This window comes from Anarrhichthys ocellatus, unplaced genomic scaffold (assembly GCF_004355925.1).
Source record: "Anarrhichthys ocellatus isolate YVR2014 unplaced genomic scaffold, GSC_Weel_1.0 scaffold11, whole genome shotgun sequence".
NCBI classification, from domain to species: domain Eukaryota; kingdom Metazoa; phylum Chordata; class Actinopteri; order Perciformes; family Anarhichadidae; genus Anarrhichthys; species Anarrhichthys ocellatus.
Window position 1 is genome coordinate 5,654,514 of NW_022280041.1, and position 21,995 is coordinate 5,676,508.

General features: G+C 42.3%; 2 protein-coding genes across 3 annotated transcripts; one reads left to right on the plus strand and one right to left on the minus strand.

Moving 5' to 3' along the window:
- The first annotated feature begins 243 nt into the window (after positions 1-243).
- On the plus strand, positions 244-10,720 carry LOC116385575 (phospholipid scramblase 2-like). Its single transcript, XM_031851163.1, has 8 exons — positions 244-575; positions 1,286-1,371; positions 4,012-4,259; positions 4,880-4,922; positions 6,898-7,118; positions 8,465-8,626; positions 8,914-9,075; positions 9,214-10,720. The coding sequence occupies exons 2-8, from the start codon at positions 1,359-1,361 to the stop codon at positions 9,271-9,273; spliced, it is 909 nt and encodes a 302-aa protein (XP_031707023.1). The 5' UTR covers positions 244-575; positions 1,286-1,358; the 3' UTR covers positions 9,274-10,720.
- tnk1 (tyrosine kinase, non-receptor, 1) lies at positions 10,235-21,204 on the minus strand. 2 transcript variants are annotated; one of them, XM_031851162.1, is made up of 14 exons: positions 20,920-21,204; positions 18,469-18,643; positions 17,394-17,464; positions 17,094-17,285; positions 16,564-16,716; positions 16,189-16,466; positions 15,976-16,102; positions 15,653-15,799; positions 15,427-15,521; positions 14,314-14,556; positions 13,639-13,703; positions 12,563-13,053; positions 12,372-12,467; positions 10,235-11,903 (listed from the first exon to the last, which is right to left on the minus strand). In XM_031851162.1, exons 2-14 carry the CDS (start codon positions 18,629-18,631, stop codon positions 11,751-11,753), a joined length of 2,274 nt encoding a protein of 757 aa, XP_031707022.1. In that variant the 5' UTR covers positions 18,632-18,643; positions 20,920-21,204; the 3' UTR covers positions 10,235-11,750. The 2 variants fall into 2 exon arrangements, with proteins under 2 accessions (XP_031707022.1, XP_031707021.1); XM_031851161.1 differs by having other exon boundaries at positions 10,236-11,903; positions 18,469-18,647.
- Between the last annotated feature and the right edge of the window lie 791 nt (positions 21,205-21,995).

Below are 21,995 nucleotides of genomic sequence, written 5' to 3' on the forward strand. Positions count from 1 at the left end.
AGTTTGTTCAATTACATTTAGCTGTAATGTTAGTCAGTAGTGCAAAATAAGTGAAGTGAATACACTTCTAAAGTACTATGGATACTGACTAACGTTAGTATTACCACTGTTTTCTGTATTTAATGTAGTTTTTCAGTTGAGTGTTCTGACAGCACGTGCATGTCATTACCGAGGCATTAGCGCCCTCTAGTGGTTGGTGCGAGGACACAAACCCGAGTATCGCTCCCTCCACTGCGACTGGCACTGATAAACACAACGCGTTCACATTTCAGGTCAGTGACAGAAGAGGCAGAAGCCTTGTGAAAGATAGATACGACATAGTTTCCCGTTTCCGCACAACTGTATGCTAATCCGTGCAGAACACGGAAGCCTCCATAAAGGTCGTATAAGGGGGAGGAGGATATCGTAAGTATTTATGGGAGGGACGAGCGCAGCAACAGGGCAGTGACGATAAAACAGGTTAGGAAGAAAAAGCGCCTCCTTAAGTCCGTGCGTGGACCATCTCCCGCCTCCTCAACTTTCAATTAATTTGATTACACTCGTGGGACCTCGAGAAGAAAGCAGCTGCCAGGGAGGTGAGATTCCTGTCTTTACATTTTTTATCAAGTTTTTACAGGACGTTGCGTGCGTGAGACAGAGAGTTGAGAAAGCAGTCCGAGGAGAGGGCTGAGTAGGTTGGTCATGTGGGGAAATAATTGTTTAATTAGACAAATCATATACTGGTTACTTGATTAGCTTCGCGTCAAGTTGATTTATCCGCGCATACGGCTTAAATCACGTACTTTCTAATAGTAATGGTAGAAAAGATGAAGTGAAGTGGAGTAACAGATTATCCAGTGGAAACAAATAAATGACCACAGCCCCCATTTCCTTTGCTAAAACACGCCACACCCACTGTTGTTCTCGTGCATGTTGGCTCTCAAACACGGAGAACAAGGGAGCTATTTGCTGCCTCTTTAGTTTCCACTGTATCACTGGCCGGACTTGCGGACTATGACTTGGTTGCTGTAAATGTGCCCAATGCAAATTGTTCACTTATTTTTTTATGCAAATAAAACTCCGCTCCTGCACAGTATCAGTCTCTTGAATCCTGACAGAACAAAAGTCTTGTCTTGTTTCGGTTTGCTCATGCTGGGAACGGAAACACCACATAATACCCTTTTTAAACTCCTGTGTTGTGGTGACAAACAGGACACGTGACTATAGGGAAACTGATCTGAGACTAACTGTTGCCCCTGCTGTTTCTGTGCCAACCCCTCTCCCGGCCCCCCTTTCCTCCCAGTAGAGATCCTGAGAGTGGACTCAAGTGCGACCTCCTTTGACTCTGTCCCCAGAAGAGTTTCATCCAGCTGCTCGCCATGTCTGCTCCTGGTAAGCGGCTTAATGCAACAACTAGCAAAGAGGAAAAAATAACTACATTTCTTTCAGATTTCCATCTTTGATTTGATTTTTTAAAACAGACAATGAAAAGAATTAAGAGCCCTGGTGGTGAGTGTTTCTTCTGATATTTCATACCAGTGTAATTTAATTGCTTCAACACTTCCTCATTGGCCTTTTCCCTTATGTTATATTTTGCTGCCAGTGTTGAAATGATTTGGTTGTTGGATCTCAAAGTTTCCATGAGACATTCCTGTTCACTGAGCATCATTGTGGAGTGGAGTGCTCGTCCAGCACCCGGATTCCTCCGATTGAGAAACGCTGTACTTCCCCAGGTGGTGATGTTTACATGAAACTTAAGGTGAAAACACTTCTGTTTAGTTCCCGTTGGTTCAGCAAACTCCTCCCTCTGGTTTGAAAAGAGCAGTTTAGGAAGTGAAAGGTACCGCTGTTCGGGCCTGTCTGTGGAAATGAGGGCCGTCTTCCTGCGAACACTCTGGTTTTTTTATTGGGCTTTTGTTTCCTGCAAGCAGAGAAAGGAATGTGGAAAGAGGTGGAGCAACAACATGCCTTAAAGTTCATGGAACACATTACTCACGTCCTCAATTTGACTTGAGAAGCTTGATAGAAAGTCTTTCTAACTTCAATCCATATTTGTTTTTGGGGATTTAACATGCCCACGACCTTGAGCAAGAATGATCTCACTATGAAGCGGTCTAATGACCTCTTGAACCTGTTTAGCCGGTTGTTGGTGGACTTTCCTGCCGCACCAACAAAAAACTGTTTGGTCGGTTTTGAAACAAACTTCCATTTAAGTGCACACACAAACGAGTGTCCTGGGCAGAGGGGATTGGAAAAAATACAAGAAATAAACACAGAATCCCTCATCCAGAGACGGAAAACACAAATCTCCAGACGGCTTGTTTTGTTGAAACTACAGTTCATATCCCAAACGTGTTCAATTTACATGAATATAAAACAGAAGATTCTCACATTTGAGATCTTTTTTTTTTTTTGCCCGAAAAATGACTTCTCATTTCCGTTTTATGCTCGTTACAGATAAGAATACAGATCACAAGAAAAGGTCTTTGCACACTCGGTTCACAAGACAAAGAACACGTAGGCAAGTATAGTCAGCCTAATAGTTGAAAAAAAAAAAACACTGAGCAACATCATCAAGGTGAGTCTAAAATGAGATAACTGTCCAGGAGATAAACATCTGGTAGTGAGTGAGCACATGACAGTCAGGTTCCACTTTATCACATCCTCATGCACTTCTCTGGTGTACCCACTTCCTTTAGATTACCATCTCTTTTCTGTGTGGCTATAGTAACCTACGTGTGAAGGACCGTGTATTGAGTGAGTAATTCAGTATTCTCTAATAGCTTCAGACTCTCTTGGACCAAACATTGGCGCCGTTAGCTTTTAAAAAAACAAACATGTTTAGAAGATGCTTATGTTATGAGCTGGTGATGAAGAGCAGACCCCGGCTTAGACAAACAATCAGAAACAAATGTATGTTAATCAAGACTGAAATGAAGCATCCAGACTGCCACTAAAACTGGAGTCACTGCTGTAAAACTGCCTGCTGAAAACCTCACTGATTAGGCTAGTTTGCTCTGGTCAGAGAAAAGTCTGTATTTGTTGAATTCAAGCCCAAATAAAGACTATCAGGCACTTCTACTATTTAAAAAGCTCTTTTTAAAGAGCGTATTTATTATGAAACATGAGAGAGATACAAGAGAAGACCACCAGGGCTATTGCTGTGTAGCATAGCCCAGTATCGGCTTTATATTTGCTCCCTTGTAAGTGCATCCATTCTCCTCTGGGGCTCGGGTAATAAGTAGCTTATTGGCTCTGCTGTCCCAGCAGGGAAAAGCAGGATGATCCACTCTTCTCACACACTTACGAGCACAGAGCAGCTGCTATCAGCCGCAAACGGATCGTGACATCGTCCGTCTAGCCACTGTCGTGCAACGATGACCTGAATGTTTGTCTGACTCTAGATTATTCTATTCTTTTTATGTTATTGGAAGGTTAGAACTTGGAGACATTTGATCACGATTCCTGAGATGCAGAGCTCTATCACAAAACTAAACAAACTAAACTTTTTCAGCCGGGCCGCTAGCCGACCGGTCTTAATTCTCTCCAACCCTGGAGATCTTAGGGAGGAGCGACCCTGCTCCTCCAGCAGCATGATCTCCCCCGATCAGATTCCCTGCTTCGCCTTCATCTCCTTGATGAGATCAGCTCCAAGTGTGTCTCTCCCCACACCTGATCCCAATGCTCTCCTGAGTGAGTGGGTGGAGCCCTCTGGCTGAAACGTACACGCCTCCAATTACCCTAGACCTCAGCTCCTTACACAGCTTTATGTTTTTAATGCTTGTATTGTGTTTTTGTGTGTTTTTAAATATAAATTATTATATGGGTTTTATGTTTCTTTGTTTGAGTTGAGTTATGTTTTTATGTGTTATGTTTTTTCGATGTTTCATTAAGGTTAAGCTGGATGGCTTCCAGTTTTTACAGTGAAGAAACTGTGTGTGTGCAGCCTTTATAATGAACAGTGTTATTCAAATAAAATAACAGCTGCAGGCGATCATGTTTAAACTGACGTCATTGTTTGTTTTTACCCAGTTTACCCAGGCCACTCCGTAGCCCCTTATCCAGCTGCTCCGGGCGGGTACGGAGACCCCAGTCAAGCTCCTCCAGTAGGCTTCAACATGGGCTACAATGCAGGCCCAGCTCCTGTCATGTATCAGCCCGGTGCCGTCGGCCCAGGCCCAGTCCCTGGACCGGAGTATGGCGCCCCCCATGGAGGGATCTCGCCGGCTCCAGCTGCGGTTGCCGTTGGGGTCCCACCGGGGCTCGAGTACCTCACACAGGTAGGATAGAGAAATCACAGAAAGATCTTTCATAACCCACGGACTCCGGTGATGCTGCGCCGCATGTTTTCGGATTTGTGTCTTTATCTTGAACTAAGATGGATTATTGAAGAGCCACTCCTTCACTTCTGGAATTTGTTCCCCTCACTGTTTCCGAGCGAGCAGTTTGCTGATAATGACTCTGACTCCCAGAAGTTAATGATAACAAGCTACACTTGAGATCACATGTGGCCCCCTAACAGGCTACTGTAATTGGGCGTGTACTGGTCTAAAGGGAACACTCATCACCTATCTTTCACATGATTTTTATGTAAAAAGAACCATAAGATATAGACAGAGATTCATGTAACTACAATTACTTGTTACTGTAATAGATGTACAATGTTTGTACTTGTACTGCTTAGTTTATTGTACTTCTCTAAATCACAGCAGCTAGCATTGAGATGGTCTGTGGTTTCATGGTAGTTCACGGATTAAGTAGCTTTGCATTGCAAACAAGTGAAATGATCCCTTCGCGGTTCCATCCTTTCCTCTTGTTGTAAGAGGAACAAGACTTTCAGACTTGAGGTTGGGTATATTGTGCAGTGATGAACTGTTAACTCTTCCTCTTGTGGTTTTAGATCGACCAGATCCTGATCCATCAAAAAGTGGAACTCCTAGAGGGTGAGACATGTTCATCAAGTCACATCTCCACTTTGTAAACCGCCAGTGGTGTATAAAGTACCCAAAAGCCATACTTGAGTAAAAGTAAAGATACCTTACTGGAAAATGACTCCAGTAAAAGTCACCTATTAGAATACTACTTGAGTACAAGTCTTAAAGTATCTGATATTTATTGTACTTAAGTATCAAAAGTAATTTTCTGATATTAAATGTACTTAAGTATTGAAAGTACAAGTAAATGCTGTTAATAAAAAAGCAAAGGGTCAGAATTTTGAGAATTTTGAAGTTTATTCTTTTAAGTGCTGTGGCCACCATGACCAAGGACATGGAGCTGTGTTGACAATAATTGGGTTGGCTGTGATCCATCCAGGAGCAACAATGTTCAACATAATATATCGTACATAAGTATACTTTTGCATCTACTATGAACTTATCATCATAATTCTCCGAAAAGCAATATGACCCTATGAAGGAGTTGTAACAGTGTGTTTATAAGTATGCTCATTCCGACTAGAGGATGTAGAGGGCAATTGCATCATATTGTGTTCAGCAAAAAATATCCACTTGATGCGTCAGGTCAGTGTTTTGAGAAAGGACACCTGCCTTGTAAACTCCTGTGGGCCTGATTTGAACACAATAGGCAAAGGTTTTGCTCAAGCTGAATCTGCTACCATCATAACTCCATCTGATCATCCACAAAATGACTCAAATATCAAAACATGATCGATACTAAAGCAGCACCGAAAGTAACAACCCAGTCATTACTTGAAAAGACAATTCTAATACAATGTAGCTTCTTTACATTCCGTAAAGAAGTTACATTGTATCAGAATGTAGCTTCTTTACATTCTATTAGAATGTAAAGAAGTTACATTGTATCAGAATGTAGCTTCTGTACATTCTAATAGAATGTACAGAAGCTACAGTGTATAGAATGATTCGATTGAATTTATTCCTTTTTTAAATGTTTTAGACGAGTCACTAATCACTTTAAAAGAGTGATTATAGCTGATTTAACTTACAGACATGAGATTGATCTTCTCATGTCACTCTCGTTATACAATGATATAAATTCATCCCCGTTTTATTGATATCTTACGAAAAGTTACTCCTCATTTTTCGTGCGTTTTTCCTGCAAAAGTCCAGCAGCATGAGTCTGTTTTCGCTTGTTACATGCATACTGTCTTTCCAAAATAAACTTCCATCTTCACAGGAAACAACTAAGGTTTAGGCGATGAAACTACTTAGTTAGGTTGAGGAAAAGATCGTGGTTTGCGTTAAAATATCTACGGAAGTGGCGTCACAAATGAATCAACATTGGCTTCTCGTTTCACGCACGGCACAAACTGCGGCCTCCTGGAGGAAACACCAGTGTTTGTTTGACCCATCCACCTCTCCTCATCCCACCCGTCCTGTGTGGAATTCTACTCGTGTTGTCGCTCGCTAGCTTTAGCATATAGCATCCTGGGCATCACTGGGAATCTAAACACCGCGGCTTTGAGAGCACTTGTTTTGCGCATTAACGTGATTAACCAATGATTTAACTGATTCACCAAACCTGCTTGCTTGCAGTCTCTGTTCCACCACAGTCCCCGACGCTGGTCTCATGATTCATTTTGTTTCTAAAGATAGATTTGATTTTGTAGCGAGTAACGAAGGTTTCAGGGGAAATGTATCGGAGTAAAAGTATCAGTTTTCTTTGCAAGATGTAGTGAAGTAAAAGTAAAAGTCAACAGAAATATAAATAGTGAAGTAAAGTACAGATATCCAAAAAAAACGACTTAAGTACAGTAACGAAGTATTTCTACTTCGTTACTATACACCACTGTAAACCGCAAATAACCAGCCGCAGCATTTTTTGTCAGGTTTTGGTGCACCAGTGAGCTTTAAACCTCTCAATATAAATCATAAATTCTTTGCTTATCTACACTTTGTTATTCACCGTTTCCCACCCGTTTTCCTTCCTCCCGCCCAGCATTCATTGGCTTTGAGACCAACAACCAGTACGAGATAAAGAACAGTCTGGGCCAAAAGATCTACAAGGCCAAAGAGAAGAACGACTGCTGCACCAGGAACTGCTGTGGCTCGCTGCGCAGCTTCGACATGAAGATCAAGGACAACATGGACAGGGAGGTCATCCGTCTCATACGGCCTTTCCGCTGCGTCTCCTGCTGGTGTCCCTGCTGCCTGCAAGAGGTGTGTGTGTGTCAAAAGCATTTTTAATAGCCTTATATTATATTGATTTAACACACCAAGACCAATATTGTGCCAATTCAATAGTTCATTCAGCCCTAAATCGAGTTCTCACTCTGCTTTTGGATAAGCACTGTGATAACGTGCTCCATTATTAAGGTTGTTAATATTTAACCATATTGATTGTCTGAAGAGTTTGCGATGGAGAATGAACTATGAGTTGCTGGAGGAGTTGATTCATATTTCAGCTTACTGGTTTAGACGTAACAATAATCATTTTTGAGGTTTCCTTTTGGAAATTAAGCTAAACAACCAAGGAGAACCCTTTAAAGACCTCGTTCTGGGTCTTATTTGTCCAGATTTTGAGGTATCTGTCTCTGAGAATTCTTCCTCCACCTCGATACAATGTTTATTTGTGGTGCTCACAGCACGAATTTAATTTTGGAAGATTCAGCAGCAACGTGTCTGTCCAGAAACAATGTCCTAGTTACTCTGGATGATCAGTTTTAACAAGAACTATTTTCTACTTAACAAATAGTTCTTAAGAAAACTGTTGCTGCAGAGTGTAACGGGGTTGTTGTTTCTGGCAGGCGATGTTGTTGTTGTTGAGATGGACAGTAAGTAAAGCTAAAACTATTTGCATGTCTGGATACCATTAAAAGTATGCAAAAAAAACAGCCCTCCAAAAAGGATTTTGAAGTGGTGATTTGTGTGCATGTTTTCACTCCGGCGAAGAATTAGTAGCTAATAGTGCTGATGAAACTTACTTGGTCCTATCAGCTGAAACATCTGCAGCCTCACAGCTCATGTTTAGCGGCTTCTGCCTTTCCTCCCTTCGCCCTGTGTTACTGACGAGCTGCTGAGCTGCGCTTCGATGTCTTTGTGCACCAGTCTGCTCAGGCACGGGGTTTGTTAAGACTATGAATGGCTCTTTGTCCGCCGCCCAAGCTATCTCCTGGACTCCCCCGAACCTCTGCCATCGCTCTACCTCTGAGACCGCTCTCTTTCTCTCTTTAATCACATCATTTGCAGTCTGGCTTCAGTAGGTTCCCATTGGCCCAAAGCCATGCTGCTACACGCTCGCATACTGCAGTTCTGTTTACTGGCCAGACAGGAGCCATGTGGTATCTATTACCTTTTGTTATGTGGTGCCACAATGGAGCCGTCAGAGGTTCAATTATCATCCCTGCTGTCCCGTGTCACATGTGTCGCATGCTAATAACCCCGTGATGCTTTATTTAAAGCTGCCAGTGTCAGGAGATGAGGGCAGATTTTAAGCTCTCAGGGAAAACTTTCTAGTCTTGTGGCACGTTAGTGTGTGTATATAATTATGTATGTGTGGCCCGCAGATGGAGGTCCAGTCACCGCCGGGCACCACCATAGGCTACGTGAAACAGGACTGGCACCCTTGCCTGCCGAAGTTTTCCATCCAGGGACCCAACAAGGAGACCGTGCTGAGACTGGATGGGCCCTGCTTTGCCTGCAACTGCTGTGGAGACGTCAACTTTGAGGTGAGGTCAGAGGATCGTGGTGTTAGAAGAAGGTCGATACCGCTCTCATTTCTACATATTTTTGAAACGGAGCTAGCCCCCCGTTTCCAGTCTTCATGATAAGATAAGCTCACTGCCTGCCGGCTGTAGCTTCGTATTTATCCTACAGACATGAGTGGTTTCAATCTTCTCATTTCAACAGTTCCGATCAGAGTGTGGCATTTTCTGGAAACGCCTCAACATAAGTCCACAGTATAGTATACTTAATAAAGCATCTTATGGACATTGTTGCTCTTATTGCTCTGCAGCTGAAGGGCAAAGATGATGACAAGTCCATTGGTCGCATCAGCAAGCAGTGGAGCGGCCTTTTGAAGGAAGTCTTCACAGACACGGACAACTTTGGCATCCAGTTCCCGCTGGACTTGGATGTGAAGCTGAAAGCTGTGCTCATGGGAGCCTGCTTCCTCATAGTAAGACCATATTCTTCTCTTCTCCCCCCCCCCCCCCAAATCTTTGAATAACAACAATTTTATTTTGTGTATACTGTACTTTCTGCCTCAGTCTTATAAGAGGATGAATTGATTTCCTTCTTTGTTGCCACTTTGCAGGATTTCATGTTCTTCGAGAAGGTTGGGGAGGCCAACCAGCGCAGCACGGTGTTTTCATAACGGAAGAGAAAGCAACCGCATGAGAGCAAGTGCCAGTTATGCAATCTCTGTTTGTGTACTTTTTTTTTTTTTTTTTTTTTTTTTCCAATCCTTCCGTCACCAGATTCCAGCCAAAATGGTGATTTGCACCAGGATCATTTTATACACACCGACCAAATTGAGCTCATGAACTCTTGATTCCAGATGCCTGCCATGGATTGTTTTTTACACTCAGTGACTGATACCGGCTGCCACGTTGCCAATGTTCCTTACATTCCATACAGTCTGTAGTTTTATCTACTCGATGTGGGTGAACGTTACCGCCATCTGACATCTAGTCTAGTGCTAATTAATATTAATGTTGTTTGAGTGCTAACACAGTTTTGCATGCAAACAAGCTAAACTAACATTGTTTGCATGTTAACCTACCTGCTGGACATCTGCTTGTTAGCATTTAGCTCAAAGCACTAAAAACCGCCTCGCAGAGCTGCTAGTGTGGCTGTAGACTTTTAATCTCATGCATTAACAAAAGCTTTATATACAACTTTTTTACATAAATCAGCCATTGTAAACAGGCTGCCATTATTTAGGGCTTATAGGGAAGTGGTGGTTGTGTTAGCGAGAGGGGGAACGTCTTTTAGTCGACGATATTTACCAAAGTGCTCTTTCTCTACCACTCAGCGACCTCTCTATTCCTCGAAACCGTCTGTCTTAAAAGTTTTGTGATAATACCTTAATGAGAATTTAATGATATAACATGATCTAACAATGCTGTAGCACAGGCTACAGTGTAAATGCTCTCATGCTCCCTCTGTGGTTTAGTGGTTACCATTGAGAGGGGGCGTGCCTGCCAAACCTCGCCATCCAGTTGCTCGAGATACCACTGCCTTTAACATGTGCCACTGTCATGATAAAGGAGAGAGATCGTGTAATCTGTGAAGAACATAAAAAAGCAGAAGTTTAGGTTAGTCAAGTGAGAAATATAAGAAAACACATTGACTGTCATTTTGTGTAGCAGGAAGAGACCTGAATGTGAACTTGTGAAATATGGTCTGATCGCTGTGCTTCAGAATGGATTAAAAGAAAAATGTCAGGTTTATGTTTGCAAATGCTCCGAATTGCTCTTGAATGCAGCTCTCTGCTCTGCATTTGTTCAGCATCGTTCTCGTGAGACATGGGTGTGCCTCTTGTGAGGCTTCGTTGCCACTAGTGCTCTCGAATGCAGATCACAGCTCTGTCAGTAACTGAATGTGTCTTATATAGTGTAAATACTACCATCAGCTTCTGTGTAGTCTGACCTCAGGTTAAGAAAGCATGGCCAAAGGTTGTACAGTACATTTATTGGAATTATTTGTTCATTGTGTCAGTTTGATGATCATTGAAAGCACTTTTGTTTTTCTTTTTTTTGTCTGTCAGAATAAAAAAAATACCCTGTACTTCACAAATAAAACGAATGCTATACGTTTCTATAGTTGTATAGTGTTGTCTGTGTTCTTCTGCTCCGCTGATTGTCGGGGAATCTTTGGGAAGGCCCTGGGACACCTAAAGTCTGAATGTGGAACATCTGGTTTCACTTGGAAAAAATGATCTGTGCTTCAAAAGGGAAAGCAACAACGTCAGCGAAAGTCCAGTTCAAGTAAATCTCTGCTTTTTAGTTACTGGGTAACTTTCTCAACACAACTTGCACTTTATTGGTGTCATTATCAGCTTCCTTTATCTACCTAAAGACTTCATCCGTGCCCTACTTCAGAGGCAACAAAAGGAGAAAAAAAAAAACCTCTCGTATCACACATTGAATATGAAGCGGCTCCATCCTCTGGAAGAATGTGGGAAATACAAGCATAGTATTTAAGGGAGCATGTCTGCACATGTCTATCCATGCCCCAGCTCCTGGGACATGACTCAAACTTTAACCGTCCACCCATAATTTGTAATCATGGTTCTTACTATTCAAGACTCCGAAATTCAGTGTCTGGTTGTACAGTTTACGACCACAAGTAAGTCTGTGTACACAGTTCACACATGGAAGTCGCATGGTAATGACTAACGGAATACTGCATATCAAGGGTCTGAGTGACTGGGTTGACGTCTGAGCAGAGTCAATGACATCCGTCTTAAAACACAAATTCAATTAAGACACTCACTCGTTCTGAAGACCAGCATGCGCTTGAACACAACACAAAGTTCCTTCGAAAGTGTTCCCATCAGTGTGTTCTACAAGATACAGCAGCTCAGCATTTAGACCAGATAATCACATTTATTCAATAAACAATCATTTCTCATACAATATATACAAATGCATTAAGATAAAAAATATTTGCAAGATGCACAAAACGTGCTCAACAGCATCTCATTACAAATACAAAAAAGCAGTCAGTCTTTTTATGAAATTTCTGTTCCCATAGTTGTGTTTGGCAGCTTCCATTGCTAGAATTGTAGCTGAAAAAGTCAACCATTTATGAATGAATAAATGTAAAAAAATCAGCGAGAAAATCCCTTCAGACTCGTCTTTCTGTACTAACTGGGGACCGCTCCTCCCGCGACCATCGCATCAGGTAGCTGCTGGCCAGCTGCAGGTTCCACTGGTGTCTGGAGAGGATCTTCAGACAGTCTTCTCTGGAGCAGAGGCTCAGCAAGTACAGCTGCTCCAACTGAAAAAAGCAAAATACAAACATTTTGAGATACGTATATCCATTAACACCTCAAGCATTCATGGAGAACAAGACGGACAAAGAAAGATGGTTTGTTTGCTTTCTGAGTGCTGAAACATTCAGGTAAGTTGCACCTCTGTGCAGGTGTTTCCATCAGCATTCAAATGCAAAGCACCTGCTGTGAAATCATTGTTGAGGGCATGTCCTGGAGTGCAACATGCTTCAGTTTTTAATTGCAAGTTGTTACAAAATCACATATTAAAAATGTCAAAAACATGAATGTCGAATTCCGTATTTCTAATTGATTAAAGTCACACTTGAAAAGAAGTAGACATTAGTATACATAAGGTTAGTCTACATTAAAGGTGAGCATCCAATTCCAACTTGGTGACACATTGTAGATTTGCTCTATTTATCTAAATAAAATACACAACTAAACTTTTAAACGTCGTCATTTCATGGTCTGACCTTGAGTTGTTGTTCAGCTCGCACTGGGTTCCAGTCATTCCGTTGAAGTGCAGCGTGAACCTCTTCAATGGTCACCCCATGAACCGCCTCCATGATCTGAGCAAAGCAAGAGCAACAACGCTTGTACTTGTAATCCATTGAACAACTTTTTACACAGAAGACGCCAAAAGATTATAAATCAGTCGTGTTACCTGTGTGGTGAGATTGTCTCTTGTGTTCTGCGCATGAGCCTTATCTCGATCTCTGACTCGCTCCCTCTCTCGATCTCTCTCTCTGTTGTCCGTGAGCTCATCCAGCTGCGGGGTTGAGCGTGCCATGTGGGCCATTTTAGCCAGGTTGGAGCCTCCGATGCCCTGCTGAGGTGGGTAACGCGGGTGAGGTGGAGGCTGCGCCTGCGCCGGAGGGGCCAGGACCAACTGTGGAGGCCATGAGGTGCCTGGGACCGGGTAGATCGTTGGCCTCCGGGGTTTCAGATTCAAGCGTTTCAGGTTGGGGGGCGGCGGCCGGGCAGGCGGCGTGATACTGGCCTCGCTGAACCGCCGTGGGTCCTTCTGCATCAGCGCACTGCGATCTGCCACCGCAGGGGGAATGACTTTGCCGTGCTGATCCACTCTGAGCATCCCTACTGTGTGAGACCTGGGCCGCTGTCCGTTCAAAACTGACTCAAGGCTCTGAGACATACCTGAAGACACAGACAGGCCTTTTTAATGCACAATTCAACATTAATCATAAAGAGGTAGCGGCTTGTTGTTTAATAACTTCATAACAAACAGCATTTTAGAATAGAACGTGTTGAGAAATAACAAAACAAATGTATGTATTAAAGTATGAAAAGATAAAAAAGGGTGGCAGCCATGTTTCTACAGTCTATAGAGCTTATTACTGGAGCTGAGCAGTTTTGACTAAATGTCACTGTTTACAGATCTGAGGGTTTAATGCAATGTGTAATATGTAGTAATGATGCGTGACATGATTTATGAGAAAGGTAAAGTCATTGGTGGCCCTTAGGAGGGGCAGCAACCACTTTGTGGAAGCTAATGAGGATGAGAATGAAATAAATAAATCATTAAGTAATAAGGATGTGATCGTCTACTTTAATGCAGCCTGACCGGGAAAATACAACATCAAGGATATGTTAAGTACAACAATTTAATATTCAAAATCCCAGATGATATCTAGTCATATCATGATGTTGATCTGGATATAAAGTACATCTCACAGCTTAACTCGCTACAGTCTGCGGCTGCTTTTATTTTGAGTTACCTACCTGCCATTTTCTGCAGATTGGAGCCCTCCTTCTCCCTGGCAGGGCCCGCCCTCCAGCTGCCACCGCTGCACAGATCAGAACAGTAAACACATTAGCTTGACAGCCTCGGCTCACAAACTATATTCTCTGACAGCAGGTGAAAGTTCAGTGCTGCACTGTTGTTCTGCAATGAAACACATTGACTCAGGAACCTGAGATGGAAGTTTATATGGTTTTCTTCCTGATGTAGGCAGAATAAAAAAAAAATGGGAACTGTAGTTTGAAAAATCACAACTAGCTACTTTTTTTCTTTGTTTTGTAGTATTCTGAATACTACATGAGCAGAACAGCTGCAAAGGCTACAAGGCAATAAAAGTGACACCCACCCACCCTAAATCCCTATTTTATTTGAGCCAGTGTGAGAGCCTGACAGCTTCACTGCTTCAAATTTATGTCAGTCAGTGAACCTTTCTTCCCGAGTCATTTTACTGCCATGCCATGCTTATTTTTATCCCTGCAGACTGACCAAACCAATACAAGGTACTTTCAGTTCAGCCTAGATAGAGTCTGACAGCACACAATGTTGTGCTCTAAAAAAAAAGAGCTTCCCTCCATATTGACATCTTTGTAGAAGATGCAAACACAGCAGACAGCCTAAGGTAAGATGGAGAGAAATGAATGCATGGTGTCACTGACTTGTCCAGCCTATCAGGTGCTCCCCAGCAGCGGTCAGGTTTGATGTCTCCGTGCCCCGTGTGGTGCAGGCTGCCATTCAGCGGGGTTGAGATGTAAGGGATGGCAACAGCCGGGTTGGGCCCGGGGTTGCCTGCAGTGGCAACGACGGCAGCAGGAGGGAGCGGCAGCACAGTGAAGCTCGCGGGGAACCAGCCGACTGCCAGCGTATTCTGGTTCTGGCCTCTCCACTCACTCAGCTCCAGACTGCACGGAGAGAGAGAGAGAAAGAAATGTCAATTAGTAACTAAATAGCTGTATTTGTTTAAAGTGAGACTACAGGGATGTAACTTTGGCACAAGTAGGGAAGTCAGCGAATTAGCCACCATATGTTCCTGGTCATACCAGACCAATGAGTCTGTAGTAGCAAAACACAAAAAAAGACGACAAAGGTTATTTAGTCTCGCTTTAAAAGGAGAAAGAGAAATAAGTTCAACGTTTGCTAAAGAAGACCGTGAGATGCGGCTCTGAAAAGCCAGTAAGTGGAGTTTACACATACAGTTCCCAAAGGTCAAGAATAAACTTAATGCTAAAAACAAACAATGTTATGATTAGTTTTATTAATAAAATGCAAAATATAAATGAATGAGTCTGTACCACAGTACTGTAGGACTTTCAGTGTTTGCATTTTACTTTTTATTTTGCATTAATAACACCAACATAATTTATTCATTGTAAATTATATATTCTTACACCACTTTATTGAGTCAATTTTAATGATATTTAATGAGTTGCAGAGTGCACTGAACACTTTGTGACTTAGATTTAAGTGAGGGGTTTCAATGCATGACTTATGGAAAAACGATCTATTTTAAGTTGAGTTTTAATGGATGTAGGTGTATTTTCTGTTGCTTGAAACGCTACTGAATGAAAAAAGCTGCAAACAGTGAGACAGTGTGTCATAGCTGATAGACTTGTTCAATCAAACAAAGCAAATTTGCATTCAAGGACTCCATGAGATGAGGGCTGGAATGCGGTTTTGAAAGGCTGATTTAAACCCCTGTTTTATCTTAACAAAGGCTCATTGTGTTCAAAGTATTTCCTTTACTCTTTTAGTTCCACCCTCCTTTCTCTCACCCATGGTCTATGACGGTCACAAGGTCGTTGGCCACAAGTGCAAGTTTTCTGGGTTCATCAAAGTTTCTTGTTGCTTGCACCTCCATTGGTTTAGCCTGCAAAGGCAGACAGAGGTGAGGAAAAGTAAAACAAAGATCTACTGAAAAATCATGCACTTCCAGCAGCATTTTAAGTAACAGATTCTTCATCCCCAGAGACGTTAAACGCTTCACATTGAGTTGCAGACCTCTGCAACCAATTTCGTGAGCTGGACGAAGCTCGGTCTGTCCGTGGGATTGCAGGACCAGCACTTCCTCATGACGCCGTACAGTTCTTTGGGGCAATCCGGCGGTTTCTCCAGGCGCTCACCCTCCCTCTCCACACGCCACAGAATCTGGATCGGAGAGAGTGAATGCCACAGACGCAGACTCTGAGTCACAGAGCATATCACAAACTCAAATTCCATCAGGGCGGGGACACACATTCCAAACACGCAGACAATCACGCTGACTGGCATACAAACACCAAAAGCATAACGTGAACGTTCGCGTGGAGCTGGCATGCTTGTACCTGTCTGCCTGACAGGCCGAACCAGGGCTCTTCACAGAAGCTGAACATCTCCCACATGGTGACACCGAACATCCACACGTCTGAGGAGTGGGAGAAGGTGCCTACACGGAGACTCTCTGGAGCGCACCTGCAAGAAAAACAGGTGGACGGACGTAATTAGTGAGAATGCTCAATATTATTTCCTCCTCGACCTATTTCCCCAACAAACCTCACCATGCAAACGGGATCCTTTTGTGTGCCGTCATCACATAGTGATCCATCTCTTGGCTCAGGCCTCTCATAAGGCCAAAGTCCCCGATCTTTACCATCTCTCTGGACGCCAGCAGGATGTTTCTCGCAGCCAAGTCTCTGTGGATGAATCTCCTCGTCTCCAGGTAGTCCATACCTGCCACGATCTGGGACGCGAAGAGCCAGAGGCGTATCAGCGGGTACTCGTACTGACGCGAGCGCAGGACGTCGTACATTGAGCCCAAGGGAGCCAGCTCTGTTACCTAGAGGAATGGAAAATAGGTCATTGTGTATTCAAGCTCCCGAACACACCTTAGTTTGAATGAATCCACATTTTATCTCCATGTTTAAATATCTTACCATCTTGAGGGGCTGTGTGAGCACCACGCCATAAAGTTGGATGATGTTGGGGTGGTCCAGTGACTGCATGGTGGTCACCTCTTGGAGGAAGTCTGTCAGTGTGTCCGTCTGCCGGGACATGTTGCTCCTCAGTGACTTTACTGCTACAGGCAACTGAGAGGAGTGAAAAGAGAAAGGCTCAATCCCAATCCTGCCTCTAAACCCCCAGCATCTGTTTTTCATACGGAGACTACGCCATGTTGAGAATCCCAAACCCTTTCCTTGATGAGAATCCCAAACCCTTTCCTTGATGATTGGTGGCTAGTAGAGGAAAGTTGTAATGTGAATTTGCACATGACTTTAAACCTACAAGAAGTGTTGACTGTTTCTCCTTTTAGCTCCTTTTTTGGTCTCCGCCACCTCTTCAGGTAAATCTCTGGCTTTTTATCTGCGAAACGCTCCACTGTGTTCACCAGCTAGTTTTATAAAGCATCATTCATCAAGAAATGCCAAAAACATGCAAAAAGAAATTCTACAAATCTGTCCCTTACCACTCTGCCGGTGGGCGTGTGCCACTCTCCCCTCTTCACCACCCCAAAGGACCCAGAGCCCAGCTTCTCTCCCAGAATCAGCTCACTGTCGTGGATCAGAATTGGAAGAGCCCGGCTACCGCCCTCCTGACCCTGAGCCGGGGCGCCTCCGCTCCACTGCTCCCCTCCATCCCGATCACGACCACTGGCCACCTTTGTGCATCAATGAATGAATAAAAGTGATTTATTACTGATTACATTTAGCTCTCACACAACAGGCATGAACTTTACAACAACTTTGATACACTACATGTGTCAGACCTTGGGCATCCATGACTGTGCTCGGGAATTTGTCTTGTAGCGTTTCAGGGCATCCCATAATCTTCTTTGTGCTGGCAGGAGAAAAAAAATAATGTAATTATATCCAACACGACAAATCTGTTTGATTTCAAAACAGCCTGTAGATAGAAAGTAAATAGTATTTTTTTATATATATGTAGTAAACAACAATCTCCACACTAACAAATGGTGTTCGTGAACGAAATTCTTTTCATGGTTTGTAGTATTTCTGCATCAAACAGGATGTTGGAGCAGGTGTAGCCTCATAAAAACAGCTGATATGCATATTCAATTAATCAACTTATTGATTAACAGAAAATTAATTTGATAACAGAGATGTAATCTTGAGCTCTGGAAATTTGTGATGGATGATTTTCACTATTTTCTGTCATTTTATAGACTAAAAAAAAAAAATAACATTTGTAAAAAAATAATCAACAAATAAATTGCTGCTCTACTTCATATTGAAGTTGAAAAGAGGCAGGACTGGAATTGAAAGAGGGGAGTGAAGTTGCTGTTAGTCTACCTGATTGACTCGTAAACACATTACATCTCGCTTGATCTGCTCTGTGGTTTTTACTGTCTTTTGTCTGGTAGAGCTGCAAGGATTGGACGATTAATTCATTTTGAAAAGGAGAAAAGAGCAACACACCAAGACCATAGAAAAGTAATTTCTCATTTTCATAGCAGCTCTAAATCTAAACTATATATCCTCAAAATGGCATTGCTTTGATGAAACAAAGTGAATCACTTTACGCTGAGCATTTGATGACAAGAGATGTGGCTGAAAGGTTCAGAATAAACAAGTAAGTGGACATTGTGGTATGATTGTATTTTGTCCAACATTATTTTTAGGACCATTAATACTGTAAATCCAAAGAACAAAGACAAACACTCTACTGTGGGTAAACAGAAAACAATGCTTTTGTACCAGAAGTAATTCAAACTGTAGTTATTCGTCTTGAACCAACCATCAGTTACTGAGCTTGTCTGATAAGACAGACACTGTATTGGTTTGTACACGGCGAGGATGACCAAAGGAGACGATCTGGCTCACCAGGTTTGCTGATCCCTATTTGCTCCAGGTCGGAGTCCTTGACGTAGTTGAAGTGCTCAACGCGGCTGATGTTGAGGCCATCTCTGACGCGCAGGTAGAACTTCTCCAGCTGGACCTCGGCCAGGAGATGGTACAGCCACCGAGTGTCCTGGTCCATCAGCATCACCCGGCCGACCTGCCTTGAGGGTCAAAGTTGTGAGACATTTAGTGTATTTAGTGTTCAGTTTTACATCTAAATTCCTGACATTAAATCTTGTTAAAACACCACGACAAGAACAGAAATTTAGCGCTCAATCGCGTTTTCCAGTCTGGGAACCTAAAAGACACAAATACGAACCAGTGCTCTATCTGGGTCTTCCTCATCTCATTAAACAGCCTATTTAATGGTAACTTTGCTCCCACTTGGCCTTGTTATTAGATTACCAAGGAGACCTGACAAAAAGCCCTTGGTGTGGATTGTTCTGCTTTTAGCTGTGTGCCAACTTTTAAGAGGGAATCTCTTACTGGCAAAGTATTTACTCTCTGCTGATCACATTTACTATCCTGCATCTTTTTATAACCAAGAGAACGTGAAAGTAGTGTCATTTGAAGGCAGTTCTCTACCCGAAAGAGAGTAAAATCACATAAGGAAGAGGAACAGACATAAAAGATCCTCAGGAGCGTGAACAAGTGGATTCAGTATCAGTGAATCACAGTGAGTGTTCACTGCGTTGTGATTCATTTTGAACCTCAGAGGCAACAATCCTGCAGGGAATGTGAAAAACAGAGCGCTGGAGACCTAACCTGTGTGTGGTTTCGGGGCACCAGTCGGACTGGATCCTGTTCACAAAATACTAATGTAACTGCTGAAGTTGTGCTGTGTGTTGACAGCAGTATGACAGCTTCTGAACGGCTGATTGGAGCTTCATTTTCTCTTTAAACTTAACTATCTTTTATATTTCCGTTTCTTTAACATCTTTGACATCTAAGCAATTGCAGTATCCAGAGTCAGAGGCGCAATAATCAGGATAATAAAGTTTTCTTAACTTCCTTATTGCTTTAAAAACGAAAAGTTAAAACACAGCGAGTTCTTCTTTGGTTAACTCTTCTTTGTTACTATGGGGTTGTGCAGTCAATAAATACCTCTGCTTATCAGCCCAGCAGGTATGAGTCAGGGAAGAACTTCTACATTCTCCCGTCAGCTACCATAGGAAAAATGAACATCTACGCTAAACTAGCAGAGCCACAATGCCAGCAATCACACTTGGCTCTTTCTCGCAGCCAACCGATGCTTCAAAAACCAGACAAGTGCAAGAGGGCACTAGCCTGGGCTTGCATTAATTTCCAGGGACAACACCCAATTATTTGCATCCAACTTGAATGAACATGAGGCAAATCGTCTGCAGGTCACACTCAACTCCAAAAGGAAAAGATGCACATTGGTCAACAAAGAGAACCTCTGTGATCGGTCTCTTTATGTACAGAGTGATCAATGTTTAACCTGTCCAGCTACTGAAGACCCCTCTCAGCCTAAAGGCATGTGTTAAATGTGCAACTATTTAGTTAATAGCTTAATACGGCTGAACAGTAACTAGTTGAACTGGCCTGACTTTTATCTCACAGGGCATTATCTGCAACTTCAAATGGCCAACAGCATTGTTTATCCAGCACAACTGCACTTCTGTTGTTGAGCATTTCTTTACACTGGTGACACACGCTGCCTCTGGCTGAGCCCAAGAAGAAAGCAAGATCAACCCCTCATCCATCAGTGACAGAGCAGCTCTAACAAAGCTTTATTAGAAGAAAAAAAGTCACCGCTTTAATATTAGATTACACTATTATTCTGATCTGTTATCAAAGAAGTGAAGACCATGCCTTTAATAAATGACATCTAGACGCTGTGTGTGTTTTTGTGCAGACTGTGTTATTGGATTGGTGTCAGTGATGTATTACTGTGCAAGTAGGATTTTCATGTTGTAGCTGGTGGATGTGATTAATGATGGTAGTTTAATCCATAATAATGCAACAGATTTTATTAAACTGTCACATTAATGTAGGAAGTAAAAAGTACAATATTTCCCTCTGATATGTAGTTAAGTAGAATAAAGTAGTATGCAATTTAACTTCAAGTAAAGTACCATACAATTGTAATTAAGTTCATTAGCATACTTAAGTAGATGTAGGCTTAATTCTTGTATTCCCTTCACTTGTAAATACACACAATAGCTTCATTTGGGATAACTTCGATTAATAATTCATTCTCAACTCATCTTTAAAAGGACCGTTGATATAAAAAGGCCTTTATGTCGATGCTTTTAGAAATGCATTTGCTCATTTTTTCACTAACAACTCTTTGAAACCCGATATGTTCATAAACTTTCTGACTTTTTATTTTTTATTTTTAACGTATTTCCCCGTCCCTATAAACCCGGTCACAGAGAGATAAAAACTGATGCAACATCTTAAACTTACCGTCAATCAAAAATAATAAAAAGTAATCCGGTTGTTGACGGCTATATTTCGTAATCGAACACGCACCGAGACAATTGATCCATGTTTGCATTGAAACCTCCGGTAAAGTAGACCGAGGACTTTTCCCACAAATCGCAGCTCTTCTTTGAATCCTAAACCACCTTCAAATAATTCACCATCTGATCAATTCCGTCAGGTTATCTCAAAGATGTTTGTTTTTTTACATTATATGTTTCTATGAGTCTGCGTTCTCCCTGCGTGTGTTCCGCTTCTTTCTCCGCCTCTTTCCAGTCTCCCTCCTGACCACACCTCTTCCCGGCTTTTCATACCTGAACTTTCAGCACAGCACAAATCTCCAGCCAATATGAAAGCAGCTGCACAGGTAATAACGTTGGTGACATAGGTCACGAGCACAGAGCAGTAATGTGACCTCACCAATACCATAACCGTGTGGCAATCTGGTTTAACCTGACAGTGAAGGTAAACACACATTGTTTGCAATATTTTTAAAATTTCACTCAGGATAGAATCAAGTGTATTTAAGTTATAGTTGATGAATTGCCTGTTTTTTGAGTACACAAAATGTACCAAATTCAAATAAATGCTAGGTTTCTGTGTCAGGCCTACCTAATAAAGTTAGCTTTAATCTTAACATTGGTGGCAACAAGTGTATAGCCTGATGTTTCGTCTTTATTTGAAACTTTTTTCCTCGTAAATTCACCTTTTTGATCATTGTGCAGGCTTTTTGCGATGCTGAATTGATATTGTTTTACCCTGTACATCAACGAGTAAGCTCCTCAGTAAGATGCAATAAAATTCAACACACCCACAACGTCAGCGTCTAACATGACCATAAAGTTGAATCGACTCATCTGTAAAACAGTTTCAACATAAAGTGAACATTGACCTCCATGAGGATTCACTGCAGGCCCGCTGCATTGGACTCCATTCGTTTTAGCGAGGATCATAGGCCTAATGAAAGGGGAATTTGAATAGAAAGTTAATTATCCAATGACTTCACAGCTTAGTTTGTTATATGTCGTGTTGTTTCCATTAATTGATCAGAAATCATCAAC